This window comes from Erythranthe guttata, chromosome 7 (genome assembly GCF_056151865.1).
Source record: "Erythranthe guttata isolate IM_541 chromosome 7, IM_541, whole genome shotgun sequence".
NCBI lineage: Eukaryota > Viridiplantae > Streptophyta > Magnoliopsida > Lamiales > Phrymaceae > Erythranthe > Erythranthe guttata.
The window spans coordinates 339,160-357,335 of record NC_142539.1 but is presented as its reverse complement, the minus strand read 5'-3'; the positions used below and the strand labels follow the sequence as shown (position 1 = coordinate 357,335).

The window sequence follows — 18,176 nt, the reverse complement described above, 5'->3', positions numbered from 1 at the left end:
AAATATTAAATACCAATATTATTTTTCTTGAAACTAGAACACCTCATTGGACCGTTGTTCCACATTATTCAGTGAATTTCAACCATATTTTTTATTTGTTAATCACTTAGTTTGGCTAGGGAGATTAATTATAATTAACTAAATAATTGAATATTGTTTTATGTTTTATGTTTTGTGTTGAATCCGCAAATATTATATTAATCATAACAGTGAAGAATATTTCCATATCTTTTTGAGCATTCGAAACACTAAATCGAGTCTGAACCGAAATCACACAATTTAAGTTTACTTAAATTTTTATTTAAAATCTATAGTCGTGCTTGGTTTTATTTTCAGATGAGTCGAGCTTGAACGAGTTTTAATCTCGTGTAGCTTAATACTTTTATGCATAACATATCATTTTTTTCTTTCTCTAATAAAATTTAGGTTAAAGCTTCATATTTTATCCATACAAGATACATGTTGCACTTTTTTAATTTGTTTTTTTGAGACAACATACAAGATACATGTTAACTAACCATATTTTTAACGAGTTATTTTTTAATCGAATATCGAGTAATTTTTTATAATATTTAAAATAATCGACTCCGAAAATACGTATATATGATAGATATATTCTCACGGGTAGGAACTGATTCTGATAAGCATTCAATGAATTTTCTCCCTCTTATATATAGCTCATGCAACCTAACTATAAAAAGGCTCATCACTTATACCAAACTCATATTCCATCTTTTTCTCTTCGTTTTTTTCGAATTTATTTTTACATTTAATTTTGTTAAGAAAAAAGAAGTAAACTATAACATATATTTATTACTCATTTCAAGGTTAATTTCTGCAATGGGAAAAAATGTAGTGCACAAGCCATTCTTCTACATTTTATTCCAATTCTTGATTATTATTATTATTATACTAGTAGTAAGTGAGTCAAGGTTCTGTTTGGCTGAACCAAAAGATACAGTACCAGCAAACTTTGTTTTTGGAGATTCATTAGTTGATGCAGGGAACAACAACTACATTGTATCTCTTTCGAAAGCTGATTTCGCGCCAAACGGGATTGACTTTGGTCAACCAACTGGGAGATACACTAATGGAAGAACCATTGTTGACATTATAGGCAAGTTTTTTTTTTTTACCTTTTATTTTTTTTCCTCAAATATTTGTCAAATTAACCACATTGATTATTTCATGTATGAATGTCAATTTTTTTATTATTTATTATTTTTGCAGGGCAAGAAATAGGTTTAAGTGGATTCACTCCACCATTTTTGGCGCCAACCACTAGTGGATTAACTGTTCTCCAAGGTGTTAACTTTGCTTCTGGTGGAGGTGGCATTCTAAATCACACTGGCAAAATTTTTGTAAGTTCCTCCATTTTCTTTTCCTTTTTTACCCCTCTCTCTCTGTATATATACAGTGGCGAATCCAATCGATCAATTTTTATATATATACGACACAAAAATGATAAATTTTCATAGAGCTATAATGTTTTAATTAATTTACTCGTAACGTACTATTTTTATCAATACCATATATTTGAAATCGAGGGCACCACCCTCAAACCCCGTAAACTTTTGATTTGCTCATTATGTATATATAATATATAATGAAATTAATGATAATAAATTAATTAACAGGGAGGGAGGATAAACCTGGATGCACAAATGGACAACTTTGCAAATACAAGGCAAGAAATAATATCAAGAATAGGTGATGCTGCATCAAATAATCTACTCAAAAATGCTCTTTTCTCAATCACAATTGGCTCTAATGATTTCATCAACAATTACCTAACTCCATGTCTTTCCAAACTCGAGCAAAAACTCGTCTCTCCGGAACTTTTCGTCGCCGCCATGATTTCAAGATTCCGACTTCAACTCACGGTAACAAAAAAAAAAATTAAAATAAGATCATATTTTTTTCTTTAATTTTTTATTTGAATTAATTTTGAATATTTATTTTTGGGATATATATTAATTTCAGAGGCTTTATAGTATGGGTGCAAGAAAAATAGTGGTGGCGAATGTGGGGCCCATTGGGTGCATACCATTTCAAAGGGAAATAAATCCAAGTGCAGGGGATGGATGTGCAGTTTTCCCCAATCTTGTTGCAGAATTATTTAATACACAATTGAGGACTCTTGTTACTCAGCTTTCTGCTAATCTTCATGCCTCTAAATTCATTTATGCAGATGTTTACCACATTGTTGATGATATTGTCAGCAATTATTCATTTTATGGTATGTTCATATATATATATATATATATCAAAACTTATATGTATAAATATATATTATATAGTAATTTTCTTCTATAATTTATAAATTTATTAAGGAAAAATTACAGTCTTCATCCCTCAAGTTTGCATTGATTACATATTTGGTCCTTCATGTTTAAAAAAAACACATTTGGTCCCTCATGTTTTAATAGTTTAACACCTTCGGTCCTTTTCGTGATCAGTTTACCGTTAGCCCGTCCAAGACACTGATGGGCACACGCTTGATTGCGTTAGTAGTAACGGAGTATTGACGAAAATGACTAAAAATGTTGAATTTCTGAAACATAAGGGACCAAATTTAAAACTTGATGCAAACTTGAGGGACGGGAACTCTATTTTTTTCCAATTTATTAATTTCTTAAAAAAATTGCCCCTCCAAAATTGCGGATAAATAATATTTTCTTCTCTTAAAAAATGTATTATTTATTTCAATATAATTCTTTTTCTATTTTTTTGTTTGCCATTAAATGTTTGATTGTGAATATAGGTTTTGAGAATCCAAATTCAGCCTGTTGTCAAGTTGCTGGTAGATTTGGGGGCCTAATTCCATGTGGGCCCACATCAAAAGTATGCGAAGACCGGTCAAAGTACGTTTTTTGGGATGCTTATCACCCAACCGATGCCGCTAACTCTATAATCGCAATGCGACTTATAAATGGCGATTTGGCTGATATTTGGCCCATCAATATTAAGCAGCTAATGGCCCAATCACATATGGGCTAAAAAATAAGTATCTTCCCTTTGGAACACAAATTAAAAAAATAGTTAATAGCACTTTAAATTGGTGTTATTATTATTTTTTTTTTAATTTATGTTATATTTTTTTATTGGTTTTTTCAATTATATTTTATTATTCATGAATTGGAGGATTATTGATTTTTTTTCCATTGACTTCTTTGTGCTTTTTTATGCTCCATTATTATATATGTTAACATTGTTTGATTGAACAAACAATACAAAATTGTTTGATAATTTTATTGGAGTTTCAATGGATTTTTATTTTTAACAAATTATTAGCAAAATTTGTTTATAATTTAATTTTATTAGCAAATTATTATGCCATAAAAACTAATCATTTAGGAAGATTATGTATTAAAAGAATACATTATAGATGTTTTTTAGTTCTAATATTTACAACACGATTTTCTTTTACCAATTCGATATAACTTGCGTTGTTGAATCAATAAAATCACATATATAGGAGTTTGACTAACAGAAAATTGACGGAAATGAATAATAATGTTGATTTTCTGAAACATGAGGGATCAAAATATATTTTTTGTGAACATAAGGGGCCAAATTTATAATTATGCAAACTTGTGGGGGTAAAAACTGTAGTTTTCCCTGTCATTTGATGAGGTTTACTATTGTTTGGCACGCGTTTCAAGAACTAAAGGTCCACGTAATCAATATAATAAAACAGTAAAACATCAACTCGCCGTGTTCTTCCCAATTAGAGAGAAATGGAAATCCCAGTCCCTCCGCCGGAAAACCTAATTTTCGTTCACCGGGAGCCAAACGGCGTCGCATTCGTCATAATTAACCGGCCCAAATCCCTAAACTCATTGACCCGGTCCATGATGGTGGACTTGGCCAAGGCGATCAAGAGCCTGGCATCGGATGATTCGGTTCGGGTCATCATACTATCCGGTTCGGGCCGGGCGTTCTGCTCCGGCGTCGATTTGACCGCGGCGGAGGACGTGTTTAAAGGAGATGTCAAGGATGTGGAAACCGATCCGGTTGCTCAAATGGAGCGGTGCCGGAAGCCTGTAATCGGAGCTATAAACGGGTTTGCGGTGACGGCCGGATTCGAGATTGCTTTGGCTTGTGATATTTTGGTGGCCTCGAAAGAAGCTAGGTTTATGGACACTCATGCCAGGTTGATTTTGTCTTCCCTAATTGCGATTTTTTCTTTCTATTTGGGGAAATTTAGCTTCAAATTTGCTCTGTTTAAACTTTAAAGTACTGAATAATTTATGAGTTTGATTATGAATTTATCACTATTATTCGTTTAAGTTGATTTGAATTTTCTAGCTTCTGACTTATGGCTTCTAGCTTCTAGCTTTATCGATCAGTAGAGTGATTGAATTGGATACAATTACATTTTCCATGATATGATTGTCTTATATTTGGGACTTATGATTATTTGATTATGCAATTCTTGCATTCTGTCATATCACTCATATGATTGATTAAATTTCGGGCCCGTCTTTAATCACGGGCTTTGGATCCAGATTACATAGTCTATCAAATGCTATCCTTGTTCGCAAACGAGGCCTTCGGGATAACTTAATTAATCACACTATTTGATAGAACTTGCATTTTTTATTAGCATTTTAATGTGGAATATTGCATTTTTTAGCTTCCCTTTGTGTTCGACGGATTGTTTTTAGGTTCTTTAGATTATTTTTTAAATGAAATGGATTCAGCTAATTAGAATTCGCTATGTGAGTTTCTTGATATTGTATATCATAATCATCTAAACACGGCTTATTCTGGAACTTGGTATTTTTCAGGTTTGGAATATTCCCTTCATGGGGCTTGTCTCAGAAGCTTTCACGCATTATAGGGCCGGGCCGGGCCCGCGAAGCATCGTTGACCGCAATCCCAATTAACGCCGACCAAGCCGAAAAGTGGGGTTTGGTTAATCACGTTGTCGAAGGCAGCGAACTTTTGAAGAAAGCAAGACAAATTGCCGAAGCCATGATCAAGAATAATCAAGACTTGGTTTTGAGGTACAAGTCCGTCGTAAATGACGGACTTAAACTAGATCTTGGTCATGCACTCACTCTCGAGAAGGTAATTAATGTTCCTTTTTTCTTTTCTTTTTTCCTTTGCTCGTACAGTTTTTGATGTCTAATTAGAGCAGAGGGGCAATAAATAATATCCCGGCTAGAATAATTAATAGTTTGATCAATACCATTTTTGTACCGATATAAATGAGCTTTTGTTGTTGCTTGTCCTTGTTCGTTCTTAAATGTGTTTTCTACATATGGCACTTAACTACTTACCCGATATTAATGCTTAGGAAGAACATTGTCTCTTGCCTTATAATTCGACCTTAGAAATCTGTACGTAAAACGAACAATGTATAAAAACTAGCAAGGAAATAGTATTACGATTGGCCACTCTGTTTCTTGTTCTTCGAGAGAATACCATGGTTGTTTTGAAACATACAGTGGATCATATAGTTCGTAATATTAATTATAATTTTTATGTTTATCGCTCGCAGGAAAGAGCTCACGAGTATTATAATGGGATGACCAAGGAGCAGTTCAAGAAAATGCAGGAATTTATAGCAGGCCGCAGCTCAAATAAAACGCCATCGAAATTGTAATTTTTTTTTTTCGTTTCGTCGTGAAATAAATTTAGTGGTTCATCTCATGTGGAGAGAATTTACCAAATATGTTTATTGGTCAAACTTTTGTAATTTCAATATCAAGTTAAATAGTTAAGAGGTTGATCATTACACTCTTGTTGTGCTACATCTTAAATCCACTTATACATCTGACAAAGTGTTTTAAGAGTTGATAATCGGGGTGTAAATGAGCTAGGCCGGCTCGACAAAAGTTTTAATTATCCTTTTTAAATATAATTAATATAAAATTGAATAATAAATTCATATAAATGTTAAAAAAAAAATTATAGGTCATATTGTTTATTTCTAATTTTTTTGTTATAATTTATAATAATGAAATTCTAATAATATCAATAAAAAAAAAATAAAAAAAAAAATTACACAAAATGGGCTCAGGCTCGGGTTCGGGCTCGAGTTCGAAAAGCTCGGCCCGCTTGAGCTCGAGCCAAAAAAGGCCCAGCCCAAACCCGACAAACGACCCGAATAACGAGGGGCATTTCTGGAAATCAGCTTCAGTACTCTGAGTCAATCGACTCCTCAAAGTGAGAACTCAGCGAAATATGCTGAAGGGAAACGGAGAAGACGATTCAATTCAATAATTAAGATTAAATTAAGCAATAGAAAAGTGTTGCAACGAAGAGAAATTGCTGAATTTTGTTGCATTTCTTTTTCAATTTTTTTTTTTTAATTTTCCGTGAAGTATGAAGCGGATTAAAATTCCGTACTGTTTGTTGGGAGTTTTATTGAGCTTGATATGTGTAGAATCTGCGCCGCAGGCGTACCGTAGAGACCCAGGGCATCCTACGTGGCACCATGGGGCGTTTCACGATGTCAAGAATTCCGTTCGATCTGATCTTCGTCAAATGCTCCACAGTCGCGCTGAGGTACAAATCGCACAATACACACACCCGCACGTGTTTGTGTGTGTGTGTTATTAGATACGATAATAGTGTTGTTTTGGACTGTGATTGTTTTTCATTTTGATGAGGAATTGGTAACTGAAGTTTTGAAATGCTTGTTCTGCTGCAGTAAATTTTGGTTCCTGTGGCTTTCATTTTATTGGTTTATATGAATTCAGACTGTAAATGCCTTTTTATCTTATTCTCTTCTTCATTTATCAATAATGAGTTTGTTTCAAGTGTTGAAATTGCATCAACCTTGTAAATTTAAGAGTTCTGGTAAACGGTGTTTACAGAAATTGATTGCGTTTATGGTTGTGTTTATGAGTTATCTTAATAAATACTTCAAGGACCTCATCATTTTCACTTTTTAAGCGAATGCACGAGAAAAGAATATTTATAGCTGTGTTAGTTTTGTGGATTTCTTTTCTTCTAACTTGGAATAATAAAAAAAAGAACTCCGTAGTCTGACATATGAAAGAATTAAAAGTTTAAAATATATTGTTGGAACATGTTCTTCGTTGATTTGTTCTTACATCATTAGCTCTCTTCCAGGTTCCGTTTCAAGTCCCTCTTGAAGTAAATGTTGTTCTTGTTGGTTTCAATGGTGATGGAGGCTATAGGTATAGTGTAGATTCTCAAAAATTGGATGAGTTTCTGAGAGTTGGCTTTCCCACTCACAGACCTTCATGCTTAGAGACTGGCCAGCACCTTGACATTGAACATCATGTAGTATTTAATGCATTCCCGGTAAGCCTATCAGTTTCTCCTTATATATATGTGTGTGTGTGTGTATGTGTGTGTCGATTTCGTTATCAATTTTGGCAATTTAATCCATGGTCCATTTTCCATTTTCCCTGCAGATTGGACAGGCAGAGCTTATAGCATTGGAGAAAGCAGTGAAAGCAGCTATGGCTCCAGCTGGCAGCGCTAGAGAGGTAACTGCATATGCATATTTTGGCTCTCCAAAGAGGGTTGTTATTTTCTGGTGTTTATATGGAAGTTTGATTAACTTTATAGCTTACAGGCAGATTTTGGAAGGGAAGTTCCTTTGTTTGAGGTGGAAGCGACAGCTGTTGAACCAGAATTTGAGAAGCTTTACTCTTACCTTTTCGATGTCGAAAATGCGGGGTTCCCTGCTGAAGAAATGGACCGGCCTAGGCCAACTGCTATTTTTGTCGTTAATTTTGATAAGGTCAGTTATGCCAACCTTAGCTCCCCACACTGTCGAAGATCAGTAGTCATTCAAATGTTGATTCTTATGTTATCTGCGAAGTTAATTTGATAGTGATGAACTGCTTGTAGTAATTAATCTTCATAGAATCTTGGGTTTACCGAAAGCCGATATTCGTTGTGCTTATTTGCAGACGCGAATAGATCCTAGAAACAAGGAGCTTGATCTTGATAGTTTAATGTACGAAAAGATCCCACCACTAAGTGAAGAGGATATGAAGAAACAAGAGGGGGATTACATATATCGGTATCGGTATAATGGAGGAGGTGCATCTCAGATTTGGCTCGGATCTGGCAGGTAAGATGAATTTAGGATTATAAGGCAGATGGAACTCAGCTTCAAGTTAATCTGACCCGTAAATGATGTTTTTGCCAGAATAACAAAATGTACTTGTCTTTTAGTTACTTCTGCTTTTGTGTTTCCAAATTTTCTGATGTTGTTTGATCACAATACCCAGATTTGTTGTGCTTGACCTCTCTGCTGGACCTTGTACGTATGGGAAGATTGAAACTGAAGAAGGAAGTGTTAATCCTAAAACATTACCACGATTGCAAAATGTGGTGTTTCCTAGACCAGGGGAAAGTAATGAACAATCTACCCGTGACACTTTTGTCGGAAAACTTGCTGCAGTGGTTGCAACTACAGTAGAGCATGTTATAGCCCCAGATGTTAGGTATGGTTGTCTTATCGTACTGTAGGAAAACCCGATATGTTAGACATTATTTTCTTAGCCTACTACTGTATGAGAAGTTAGAACCCAATATGTTAGGTATGCTCTTGTAATTATCACCTTGCCAACATATCATTTCTCCCGATGAAGTTAATTGATAATTACTGAGCAGCAATTGCTGTTATTATAATTCAATCTATGTCAAATAAATACATCCTTGCACTATTTAATGTATTCATATTGCCTGGAAAGTCCTCTTGCCTCCTTTATGCGTTATTTTCATCTTTTCATTGTCTCGTTTATATTCAGTCTCTGCAACTCTCTCCCATCTTTCTACATTGCTAGTTATATCTTGTTTTCCTCATTAATAGTGAATCTTGATGCTTCTGTCTGTGTGGTTCTCGTCGGTGTTCGTGCCTTTTTTTATTCAAGTGATGAAGTTCTTGCTCTTTGGAACAGGTATGAAACTGTTGACATGACTACTAGGTTACTTGTACCTATTATTGTCCTCCAGAATCATAATCGGTACAATATCATGGATAAAGGCCACAATTACAGTATAGACGTCGAAGCAATCGAAGCTGAGGTTAAATCTCCTTGATATCGATTCTTGCCTTTTGGTTTCTTTATTTAGGTTATCATTTTTATAGGTCAACAGAAACTCAAGAAAATTGGTTTATTGGATTATTCATTGTTCTGTAAGTTGGACATATTGCCATAGTAGGAGTATACTTATTTTGCATTGCTTGTTTTTCTTCAGGTTAAGAAGATGGTCCACCAAGGGCAGGAAGTTGTAATTGTCGGAGGTTCACATGCACTGCATCGCCACGAAAAGTTGTCCATTGCTGTCTCAAAAGCAATGAGGAGTCATTCTCTTCAAGAAACCAAGAAGGATGGACGCTTTCATGTTCATACAAAGACATATCTGGATGGTGCTATTCTTAAGGAGGTACTTCCGTTTTCATCTACTGTTCTAGCTGATCTGCCAAGTTGATAAATACTACCTGATGGTTTCATCTAACAGTAATATTTAAGGGTTTACCGCTGATGTGAAGTCCATTATGATTTCTTTCAACTGAAAAGTAGCAACTTCTTATTGCTTCTAAGTCAAACTTTTAGTTTAGATTACTAAACTAAATGTTATTTGATTTAATCACTAAAACATCTTTAATGCAGGAGATGGAACGATCTGCCGATGTGCTTGCAGCAGGTTTACTTGAGGTGTCTGACCCAGATCTTTCGAGTAAATTTTTCCTTCGTCAGGTTGGTTGAACTATTTATGGAACATTCATGCGTTATGGTTGGCAGACCATTTGTAAGAATGTACCCACTAGCTATCTCTTTCCTTGCTTGCATGCACTTGTTGGTGGTAGTCTTTTTTTCCGCATTCCTCCTACTACTTTGACCTTAATGTTTAGTTTATTTCCAGGACTGGATGGAGGATTCTGATGGGACTGATGATTCCATACTAAAGCATAAACCTCTTTGGGCATCTTATGGTTCGAGGAATCAGAAGGATAGGAAGAAAAGTTCGGAAAAAAAGAAACAGGGAAACGTGTACCGAACTTATGGAACTAGGGTTGTGCCAGTGTGAGCAACTTCAACCTCTCTAATTTCATGATTAATTTACTTGATAAGTCCTCAATTAATATTGTGATGCAGTAGAAAGTTTGATGATGCTAAAAGCATAATTTATTTCTTGCATTAGTATTTCTATTATTACAAAGTGACGAACTATACATATTGCAGCTTTGTTCTATCACTGGCTGATGTTGATCAACACCTTATGATGGAAGATGACAGTCTTGTATGGACGAGTAACGATGTAGTTATTGTGCTTCAACATAAAAGTGAGAAGATACCTCTAAGGTAAGTGCGGCGATAACCATGTCCTAGCTTTACACGTTTGTTCGGGTTCTTTGGTAGTGTAATTGATTACAATGACCCCATTGAACCTACATCCGACATTCTCAAAATTCCTTATCTCCTTTCTCTATTGAACAGTTACGTATCCGAGTTAGAGAGAAGACATGCTGTACCGTCACAAGCGCAGCGCCATATATTGGCCGGACTAGCATCTGTTGTGGGTGGGTTGAGTGCTCCATACGAAAAGGCTTCTCATGTTCACGAACGGCATATGGTCAACTGGCTCTTGGCCGCTGGTTGTCATCCATTTGGCCCGTTTTCAAACACTTCTCAAATCAGTCAATTGCTTCGTGATGTTGCCCTGGTAAACTTTTCGTCTCTCTATTCCCTTATCTCTTAGTTGTGTGTGTGTGTGTGTGTGTGTGTCAGCAAATGGCTAAATGTAATTGGTTTGATTGTACAGAGGAATATAGTATATGCTCGTGTTCATTCAGCCCTCCATCGAATCCGAGTTACATCAGAGGTGATTCAATATCATTCAGCTTATTTATTTATTTTTTTCGTAAAAGTTTATTTAAGTACTTGATAATTAATATCTTGTTTACCAGGCTGTTCAAGCCTTTGCTGCAGAACATCTGAAAACTCCTCTGGGAGAACCAGTGAAGGGTAAGAAGAACAAATCGAGCACCGAGCTTTGGGTGGAGAAGTTCTACAAGAAGAAAACCAACTTGCCAGAACCATTCCCACACGAGTTAGTTGAACGATTGGAAAAATACTTGGATGTAAGTCTTTTCCTTCTAGTATATAAATACAACAATTATTATGTGTTATATATAATTACATACTTGTTATCTTGATTATTTTATCTATACCCCTTTATTAACACAGAGCCTCGAGGAACAGCTTGTTGACCTATCCTCCATGTTATATGATCATCGATTGCAAGATGCACATTTAAACAGTTCAGAGATTTTTCAAAGCTCGATTTTCACTCAGCAGTAAGTTTCCAGGCTATTTTGCTACTATAATTTGAATATTATTATCGTATATATGTGTCATGTATTTTTTACAATGCAGGTATGTGCAGCACGTTTTGACGAGTGAAAGGGAGAAGATGAAATGCTGTAGTATTCAATACAAATTCCCGACGCACTCTTCGCAAAATTACATATACGCAGGAATTCTTTTAGCCGGGTTTTTTGTGTATTTCGCAGTTATCTTTTTTGCATCTCCGGCACGCTGATTTCGTTAACTTCTCCTTTTTCTCAATAGGATAATTTGAACTGTAAAATTCTTATAAATTTTTTTTATTTTTTTTAGTAAAGATTCTTATAAATTTTACACAGAAAAAGTTCAATTCTCTATTAAGTCTGTTGTATTTACTTTGTCGATTATAAAATGCGTAGGGGGGGTAGTTTTGGATTATGTCCATTTTGATCCATAATTTGGAGAAGAAAAAAAAGAATTTGCACATAATTTTGATTTTGATTTTGATTTTTCTCAATTATAACTTTCAACTTCTTCCAAAAGTAATAATTCTCAGGATTTTATTTTTACTTAGTTACAAGTACAATTAAAAGGCTGTTTGCCTAAGTTTATTTTTAAAATTGATTTTAAAATTGTTTGAATACTTATTTGAATTATTAAAATTTCAATCCGAAATTTAGCCAATTATAAAATGTATTAAACATCTTATAATCCATTTTTAATAACTTCTAAATTTAGCCAAACAACACCCGAGAGTGATTTCGTAATCTTTTCCAATCAATTCCAACTTTCCCCTCAATAATAAATCTCATATCTTTAGATATTCTCATATTTCGCTAAACATTAATTACATATTTATTAAATATTAACAATTTAAGAAAAATTCTTATTATTTTTGTTTATTATTATTCATCCAATTTCTTTAACATTATGTTGCTAATATCCGAAATAAATAAATATAAAAATCCGAAAATGATAGTAGAAAAGGGTATTTAATCCTCAGAGAAATTTGCTTATAATTTGTCATCAAATTAGACAATCAGGTCTCAAAGATTTAATCATCACTGGAATATAAAAACACCCCCAAACTCAAATTTTGTTTTGTTCAGGATTAATAAAAAAATAATGGAAAAGAAATAAAATAAAATAAATTAAAGTGGATTTAGCAGTGAGATTATTCACTGCGCCTGGAAAAACACTGAGGCGAAGCGACTCAACTTACTGCAAATATTTATTCGCCACATCAGCAATATATACATACAGAAATAACTGTACGCATATATCACCTCGAAATCCCTAATTACGATATCAAATAGGAATTTCTTTCAGAGGCAGAGCCCTTTATTAATCATGACTTTTTTTAACAAATAAATTCGCCAATTTTGGTTGCGTGTGTGTGCTGTGAGACAGAGAAGAACAGAAACAACAAATTATACCTATCATCTGAAAATTCTAAAATAAATTTCGACAGTTTTGATAGTGTTTCTAGAGTGAGATAAGCAAAGAACGGATTTTTATAAGCTGCCTTGGTTTGATTTAAATAGTTTCTGAAGCTAGAGCTAGGGTTTGGTTTTAACTGGGCCAATGGGCTATAATAGTTGCCCCATGATTGGGCTTTTAATTTAGCCCAAGTTGAGATTTTGTTTTCTATCGATTTTATAACATGCAGTTGTAAATCTTGTAATTACTCAATTACGAGGTGGTGTTTCGTAATTTGACATTTTCTCAGGGATGGTCGTAATTTAAGCATATTATCATGTACATTATGAACAAAATATCTAACTTTCGAATTCTGTCAATTTCGATTTTTATTTGTATTTTTGATTTGAAATAAGTCTTTTTATTCCAATTAAAAAAAATATATATCGAATGTGGAATTGGTTTTTTTTTTTTTTTTTTTTTCTGAAAATGTTGCTTTGGATTCGATTCGGCCGATTTCCACCACTAAACAGTATACGAGTATCGGGAAAAGATTCCCAGGTTTGAAAAAGTCAAAATTTCAAAACCATTAGAAATGGAGGTACAATATCTCTCACAAAGGAACAAAAACAAGTGGTCCTTATAGCTTTTAGTAACAATCGTTCTTTAAAAGAAAGAATGATAGAGGTTTTGGTAACATTAAGAAAGTGAAATATACCCTCACTCAATTATTATTAAGCCTATTTTGGTCTTTGCTAATTAAAGATCAACAATAATTATTTCCAGCTAAGTCACCATTTATCCAATTCAGTTATTTGTATACTACACCCGATAAAAATTATACAACGTGGAATAGTTTTCGACGTGATTTATCCGATTCGATTATTTCTATGCTATGCGCATTCAGTGAAGGTTACATCAGGTGGATTTAATTGGAATGGTTGTCAACGCGATTTATCCAATTCGAGTATTTCTATATTACGCACACTCGATGAAGGTTACATCAGATGTATTTAATTTGAATGGTTGTCGACGCAATTCATCCGATTCAATTATTTCTATGCTACGCACATTCAGTGAGATTACATCAGATGAATTTAATTGGAATGGATGTCGACTACGCGTTGAATTGTTTCTTAAGAAGAAATACCCGACTTTCCAAACTAAATAAAAAATAAATAAAATTGAGGAACAAAAATACAAAAATGAAAAAGTAAAGGCCCAAAATGTAGTACTTTGAGTCAAATGGTTGTAAAATCAAATGTGGGCCCCCATTTATTGAGAGACCAGTAGTCCCAATTCTGGGACGACGTCATCACATACGCCTTTCACACATATGTTTTGCAACATGTGAACAAATCAAACAATTATTTAAATTTAAAAATAAAAAGTTAAAAATAAAAACTTGGTTGACAAACATTTGACCCCAAAACCCCCCTCTATAAATACTTGAACCCCTCCATCCCTTCTCTTTGTGGCAGCCAATTTTGCATTTCCTTCTCTCTCATCTCTCTCTCTCTCTACATTCTCTGTTTCTCTCTCTAAAAAAAGGAAAAAAAAAAGAAATAATGTGTCCAACTGGAAGCAGCATATTGGAAAACGGCAACAAAAGAGCCGCTCCGAAATCAAATCTACGGTCGGCGTTCGACGTGCTCGACGTCGACGGCGACGGGAGGATCAGCCGCGACGATCTCCGGACGTTCTACGGCGGGTTGTCGGGTCATGGATCCTCCGACGAGGATGCAATCGGGTCGATGATATGGGCGGCGGATTCCAACAAGGACGGGTTCGTGGAGTACGATGAATTCGAGAGGGTGTTGTTGTTGAATGGTGGCAAGGGTAAAAATGGGAGATTTGATTTGATGGAGGATGCTTTTAGGGCTATGGATAAAGATGGAGATGGCAAAGTTGGGCATGAAGATTTGAAGAGCTATTTGAATCGGGCCGGGCTTGAGGCCCGCGATGATGACGTCACTGCCATGATTAAATTGGCTGGTGGTGACGAAAATGGTGGCGTCACTTTCGAGGGTTTGCTCAAGATTTTGGCTGTTTGATGATCATGAAAATATATATATATATATATATATATATATATATATATATATATATATATATATATATATATATATATATATTAAAAAAAATAACTTTGTTTTGGGGTGGATGATTTTTTGTTTCTTGTTTAATTTTTAATTAAATATTGGATGATTCTAGATAATAATTTTGTAATGAATTAGCACAGGCCATGCTGCAAAGGCCATGCTAAGTCTTGTCTGTATTATAATCTAGGTTCATACAATTGGAATTGGTAGAATCTTGAAATATTTGAAGAAAGTCAATGAAAAGTTGCAATTTTATTGGCTTTTGGTATGTTTGAGGGGTTAGCAAGCATCAAATTTTCCGAAAACGTTCACATACACGAATATGAATGTGTAAACGGTGATCATGTATCGAATGTATTTCACACGTAAATAAACTGAGGAAAACAAGTTGACTACCTTAGTCTTCTTGATGATCAAGAAAACAGAGGATAATTTAGGCAATCAAGCAAGAAAGAAGAGGAAATCTGATTAACACGGCCCGATTGATCCAACATAACATAGTTTGTTTCGATAATTTTCTTGATCTTACAAGATTTCGATTTTTTTTTTGGGGGTCAAACTTACAAGATATTGCCCTTGTTACGGGAGTCAAACGAGGTCAATTTGGCCACTCTCGACAAGTGGCTTTATAGACTTGTATGGTAAAGCATATAAATCATCAGCTTCAATGTTAACAGGCTCTTCTCCCCTGTAATATTTGTCGAATCATCGAAATATTAGCAATAATGTTATTTATCAAAACAACTAATGACTTTGAAAGATTCGATGGTATATGTAAATTACCCGTCATCAAGTTGGAAGGCTCCTAAATATTTCTTGCTCCTGCAGACAACGTATCCATCCAGCTGCGGCTCTGGAACTATATACAAATATATATTTGGGAAATTAATTTAACATTTTCAAATACACTTATTTTCGTGTCGAGAAAGAAATATGATGCGGTAGAGATCGCAAATCATGTCTTATCTTCAACCACAACATACATATTAAAAATACGAGAGTTGTATATAAAAATCGCATTCTCACCCATATCATCGTCTTCGCTTGCTCCAGATTGCCTCAAATGAGATTGATATTGATCCGGCAGTTTCGAGAGTACGGATTGCTCCAGGTGATGTTTTAAGTCTTCACCACACCTGTGCAAACATGTTAAATCAAATGTTTTGAAAACGAACAATTTACAAGGAAACGGAAAAAGGGAACTAACTACCTATTAGCAAACTTCTGTTCTTGTTTAGAAAGTCGAGCCCATATTTCCGGAGTTTTCAGTACGTGGAATACGTACTTCTCAATCTGCCCACAAGGTTTATCAAGTGAACAACAATATCAGTTGACAAGTATCTCATTGCCCGGGAAATGTATGTCACAGCGAAAACAGTTATATTCAAGACAAGATAGCCAAAATACGAGGTACCGCAAATTACAGCCGAATGAACGATACCTTTTGGAGACGAATACGAAGATAGGATCTCAAAAGAAACATGGTCCTATCCAAGTCCATTTGGTAAAGAGACACCGTGAGTGGGTCAACGCCGTTTTGACTAGACTCGTCCACCATTTCTTCCTAAAATAAAATACAAGTAAACGACAAGTTCATCGATTCAAACTACAAAGCCATGGATTAAGAAAATAATATTAACAAATTAAAAAAATATTTCGACGTGCAATTACACATCAGTAATCAGATTATTGCATAACTAACAGAAAGAAAAACATGAATTTATTTGTTAGCAAAATCAGTCACGATTAAGAACAAATTCAGAAATATTTATAAAAATAAAAAATTATCTCACCATCAATTGGATCTGCTGGCGTGACCTATGAACTAAATCCTCATTGAATTTGAGAATCTCCAGCGCAGCTTTCTCGTTCCGCCACGCGCTTTTCAACAGCTCTGCATCGGTTGTTGACATCAACGACTCGTAATCATCTGCAGCGGAGCTTTCTCCCGCACCTGAATCCATCTCTCTACTTCGATTTTCGCTCCGATTCTGTAAATTTTGAAAAGGAAGAAGCTATTTCAAAATGGAATTAATTAAAAATAAAAGCTATATTACAAATCCGCCGCACCGAATTACAGGACTCCGGATCCGCCTGACCCGGCCCGCAACCCGACGGATCCAAACTGCGCAACAGCAATTAACCCGATTCTAATCCTACTTAAAATGCTAGGTAATATTAATTAGCAAATAAGAAGCCCATAATTCAACTAAAAAACACATAAAATTGGGAATTTCTCCAAACAAATTCGAAACTCGTAATTCAAAAAGGCTTACCCGAAGTTTTATGAGATACTTCTTAAATCAATATTTATTTCACCGGAGGTAGAGATAGTAGAAGAGCTCCGACTTATTCCGGCGACGGTTTCCGGCCAGCAAAATGACTGAGTTAAACGCAGGTCAAGGTATTATTATAATTTGAAAATTAAATATTATATATAATGGATGGGCTTGGATCCGGCCCATATACCCTCAACCCTGTCCAAACCTCTCTTATCATTAGCGCGTGACCCATTTAATAGAGTCCGGGTTTGAATTGGATAATGAAATGGCGCCAATTTTTTTCATAGTATAATAAAATGGGCGCCAAAACTTTCATAATATAGTGAATGGCGCCAATTGAATTAAGTCATAAAATGGTTTGGCTGAGGCACACAATATTGGTACGATTTTTCAAAAAAACTTTAGATCTCGGTTGATAAAATTAGACTAATTATTTATATATAATTAAACAATTAAACTTTATTGCATTTTTGGTCAGTGTAAGATTTTTTCGTGCCACCTTTAGTTGTGGAAAAATGGCTCTAATTTTGACTAATTGGAAGATTATTTATTTAACATCACGCGTTCCAACAATGTAATATGTTTTCACAGGATTATTTAATTTTATTATGGTTAATCTTATTTTAAAAACCACGAGGCCTAAAGAATTATAATTGTGTTCTTTGTTTTCCTAAATATTTGATATATCATAAGTTAAATTATTATTATTTTTATTGATTTTTTTTTTATATATATATATATATATATAAATTATTTTTTTAAAAAAATTGGTGACAAAAATTCGGCCAACAATGTTATATAATAATTTATTTTATATTATTTTTTAAATAACAAAAAAGGTGTATATATTATTGTCTCTTGTAAACTTCTCAATCATGATTGCTTTTTAGGTTTCGATCGAACACTTTTATTCCTCCACTCTCCTTTTTTAAAAATTACACTTCTCAAAAGAAATAATATTAATAATTAAAAAGGAACCAATTAGCATTAGTTAATCCTCCAAATAGTTTGGTGGAGGAAGATAATGCCTTTAAAACATTTATTAATTATAATTATCACCATAAAGAAGGGTTAGCATTACA

The 18,176-nt window shown here is 34.4% G+C and overlaps 5 protein-coding genes and 1 non-coding gene across 9 annotated transcripts; 4 read left to right on the top strand and 2 right to left on the bottom strand.

Annotated features, from left to right (window-relative positions):
- Positions 1-615: 615 nt before the first annotated feature.
- On the top strand, positions 616-3,164 carry LOC105966575 (GDSL esterase/lipase At4g16230). The gene is made up of 5 exons (XM_088820379.1): positions 616-1,117; positions 1,231-1,361; positions 1,638-1,883; positions 1,984-2,239; positions 2,765-3,164. Exons 1-5 carry the CDS (start codon positions 652-654, stop codon positions 2,998-3,000), a joined length of 1,335 nt encoding a protein of 444 aa, XP_088676505.1. The 5' UTR covers positions 616-651; the 3' UTR covers positions 3,001-3,164.
- A 469-nt stretch (positions 3,165-3,633) lies between these two features.
- ECHIA (enoyl-CoA hydratase/isomerase A) lies at positions 3,634-5,746 on the top strand. The gene is made up of 3 exons (XM_012991196.2): positions 3,634-4,156; positions 4,794-5,076; positions 5,510-5,746. The coding sequence occupies exons 1-3, from the start codon at positions 3,741-3,743 to the stop codon at positions 5,612-5,614; spliced, it is 804 nt and encodes a 267-aa protein (XP_012846650.2). The 5' UTR covers positions 3,634-3,740; the 3' UTR covers positions 5,615-5,746.
- A 354-nt stretch (positions 5,747-6,100) lies between these two features.
- On the top strand, positions 6,101-11,672 carry LOC105966596 (uncharacterized). The gene is made up of 16 exons (XM_012991173.2): positions 6,101-6,519; positions 7,090-7,284; positions 7,398-7,472; positions 7,562-7,729; positions 7,902-8,065; positions 8,226-8,441; positions 8,898-9,024; positions 9,199-9,387; positions 9,615-9,701; positions 9,868-10,028; positions 10,188-10,307; positions 10,443-10,668; positions 10,768-10,827; positions 10,913-11,086; positions 11,193-11,302; positions 11,382-11,672. The coding sequence occupies exons 1-16, from the start codon at positions 6,337-6,339 to the stop codon at positions 11,545-11,547; spliced, it is 2,421 nt and encodes an 806-aa protein (XP_012846627.2). The 5' UTR covers positions 6,101-6,336; the 3' UTR covers positions 11,548-11,672.
- A 614-nt stretch (positions 11,673-12,286) lies between these two features.
- On the bottom strand, positions 12,287-12,360 carry LOC148768942 (small nucleolar RNA R66). Its single transcript, XR_016032357.1, has one exon. It is a non-coding gene; the product is annotated as a small nucleolar RNA R66 (small nucleolar RNA).
- A 1,870-nt stretch (positions 12,361-14,230) lies between these two features.
- LOC105966607 (Ca2+-binding protein 1) lies at positions 14,231-14,784 on the top strand. The gene has a single exon (XM_012991195.2). It carries the CDS (start codon positions 14,279-14,281, stop codon positions 14,762-14,764), a length of 486 nt encoding a protein of 161 aa, XP_012846649.1. The 5' UTR covers positions 14,231-14,278; the 3' UTR covers positions 14,765-14,784.
- Positions 14,785-15,262: 478 nt separating this feature from the next.
- SLD5 (DNA replication protein-like protein) lies at positions 15,263-17,302 on the bottom strand. Of its 4 annotated transcripts, none has more exons than XM_012991194.2 (8): positions 17,089-17,218; positions 16,883-16,937; positions 16,606-16,803; positions 16,254-16,376; positions 16,023-16,105; positions 15,839-15,948; positions 15,596-15,671; positions 15,263-15,500 (listed from the first exon to the last, which is right to left on the bottom strand). In XM_012991194.2, the coding sequence occupies exons 3-8, from the start codon at positions 16,774-16,776 to the stop codon at positions 15,401-15,403; spliced, it is 663 nt and encodes a 220-aa protein (XP_012846648.1). In that variant the 5' UTR covers positions 16,777-16,803; positions 16,883-16,937; positions 17,089-17,218; the 3' UTR covers positions 15,263-15,400. The 4 variants fall into 4 exon arrangements, with proteins under 4 accessions (XP_012846648.1, XP_012846643.1, XP_012846644.1 ...); XM_012991189.2 differs by having other exon boundaries at positions 16,883-16,971; positions 17,089-17,216; XM_012991190.2 differs by having other exon boundaries at positions 16,883-16,968; positions 17,089-17,214.
- Positions 17,303-18,176: the final 874 nt, after the last annotated feature.

Coding starts and splice junctions, on each gene's coding strand:
- LOC105966607 (XM_012991195.2), top strand. CDS start 14,279: ATGTGTCCAACTGGAAGCAGCATATTGGAAAACGGCAACAAAAGAGCC.
- SLD5 (XM_012991193.2), bottom strand. CDS start 16,776: ATGGATTCAGGTGCGGGAGAAAGCTCCGCTGCAGATGATTACGAGTCG. Junction 15,949..16,022: donor GAACAGAAGTTTGCTAATAG/GTAGTTAGTTCC, acceptor ATGTTTGCACAG/GTGTGGTGAAGACTTAAAAC. Junction 15,501..15,595: donor GCCTTCCAACTTGATGACGG/GTAATTTACATA, acceptor CAAATATTACAG/GGGAGAAGAGCCTGTTAACA.
- LOC105966575 (XM_088820379.1), top strand. CDS start 652: ATGAATTTTCTCCCTCTTATATATAGCTCATGCAACCTAACTATAAAA. Junction 1,362..1,637: donor ATCACACTGGCAAAATTTTT/GTAAGTTCCTCC, acceptor ATTAATTAACAG/GGAGGGAGGATAAACCTGGA. Junction 2,240..2,764: donor CAGCAATTATTCATTTTATG/GTATGTTCATAT, acceptor TTGTGAATATAG/GTTTTGAGAATCCAAATTCA.
- LOC105966596 (XM_012991173.2), top strand. CDS start 6,337: ATGAAGCGGATTAAAATTCCGTACTGTTTGTTGGGAGTTTTATTGAGC. Junction 10,029..10,187: donor GGAACTAGGGTTGTGCCAGT/GTGAGCAACTTC, acceptor TACATATTGCAG/CTTTGTTCTATCACTGGCTG. Junction 10,308..10,442: donor AGTGAGAAGATACCTCTAAG/GTAAGTGCGGCG, acceptor TCTATTGAACAG/TTACGTATCCGAGTTAGAGA.
- ECHIA (XM_012991196.2), top strand. CDS start 3,741: ATGGAAATCCCAGTCCCTCCGCCGGAAAACCTAATTTTCGTTCACCGG. Junction 4,157..4,793: donor TTTATGGACACTCATGCCAG/GTTGATTTTGTC, acceptor GGTATTTTTCAG/GTTTGGAATATTCCCTTCAT. Junction 5,077..5,509: donor ATGCACTCACTCTCGAGAAG/GTAATTAATGTT, acceptor TATCGCTCGCAG/GAAAGAGCTCACGAGTATTA.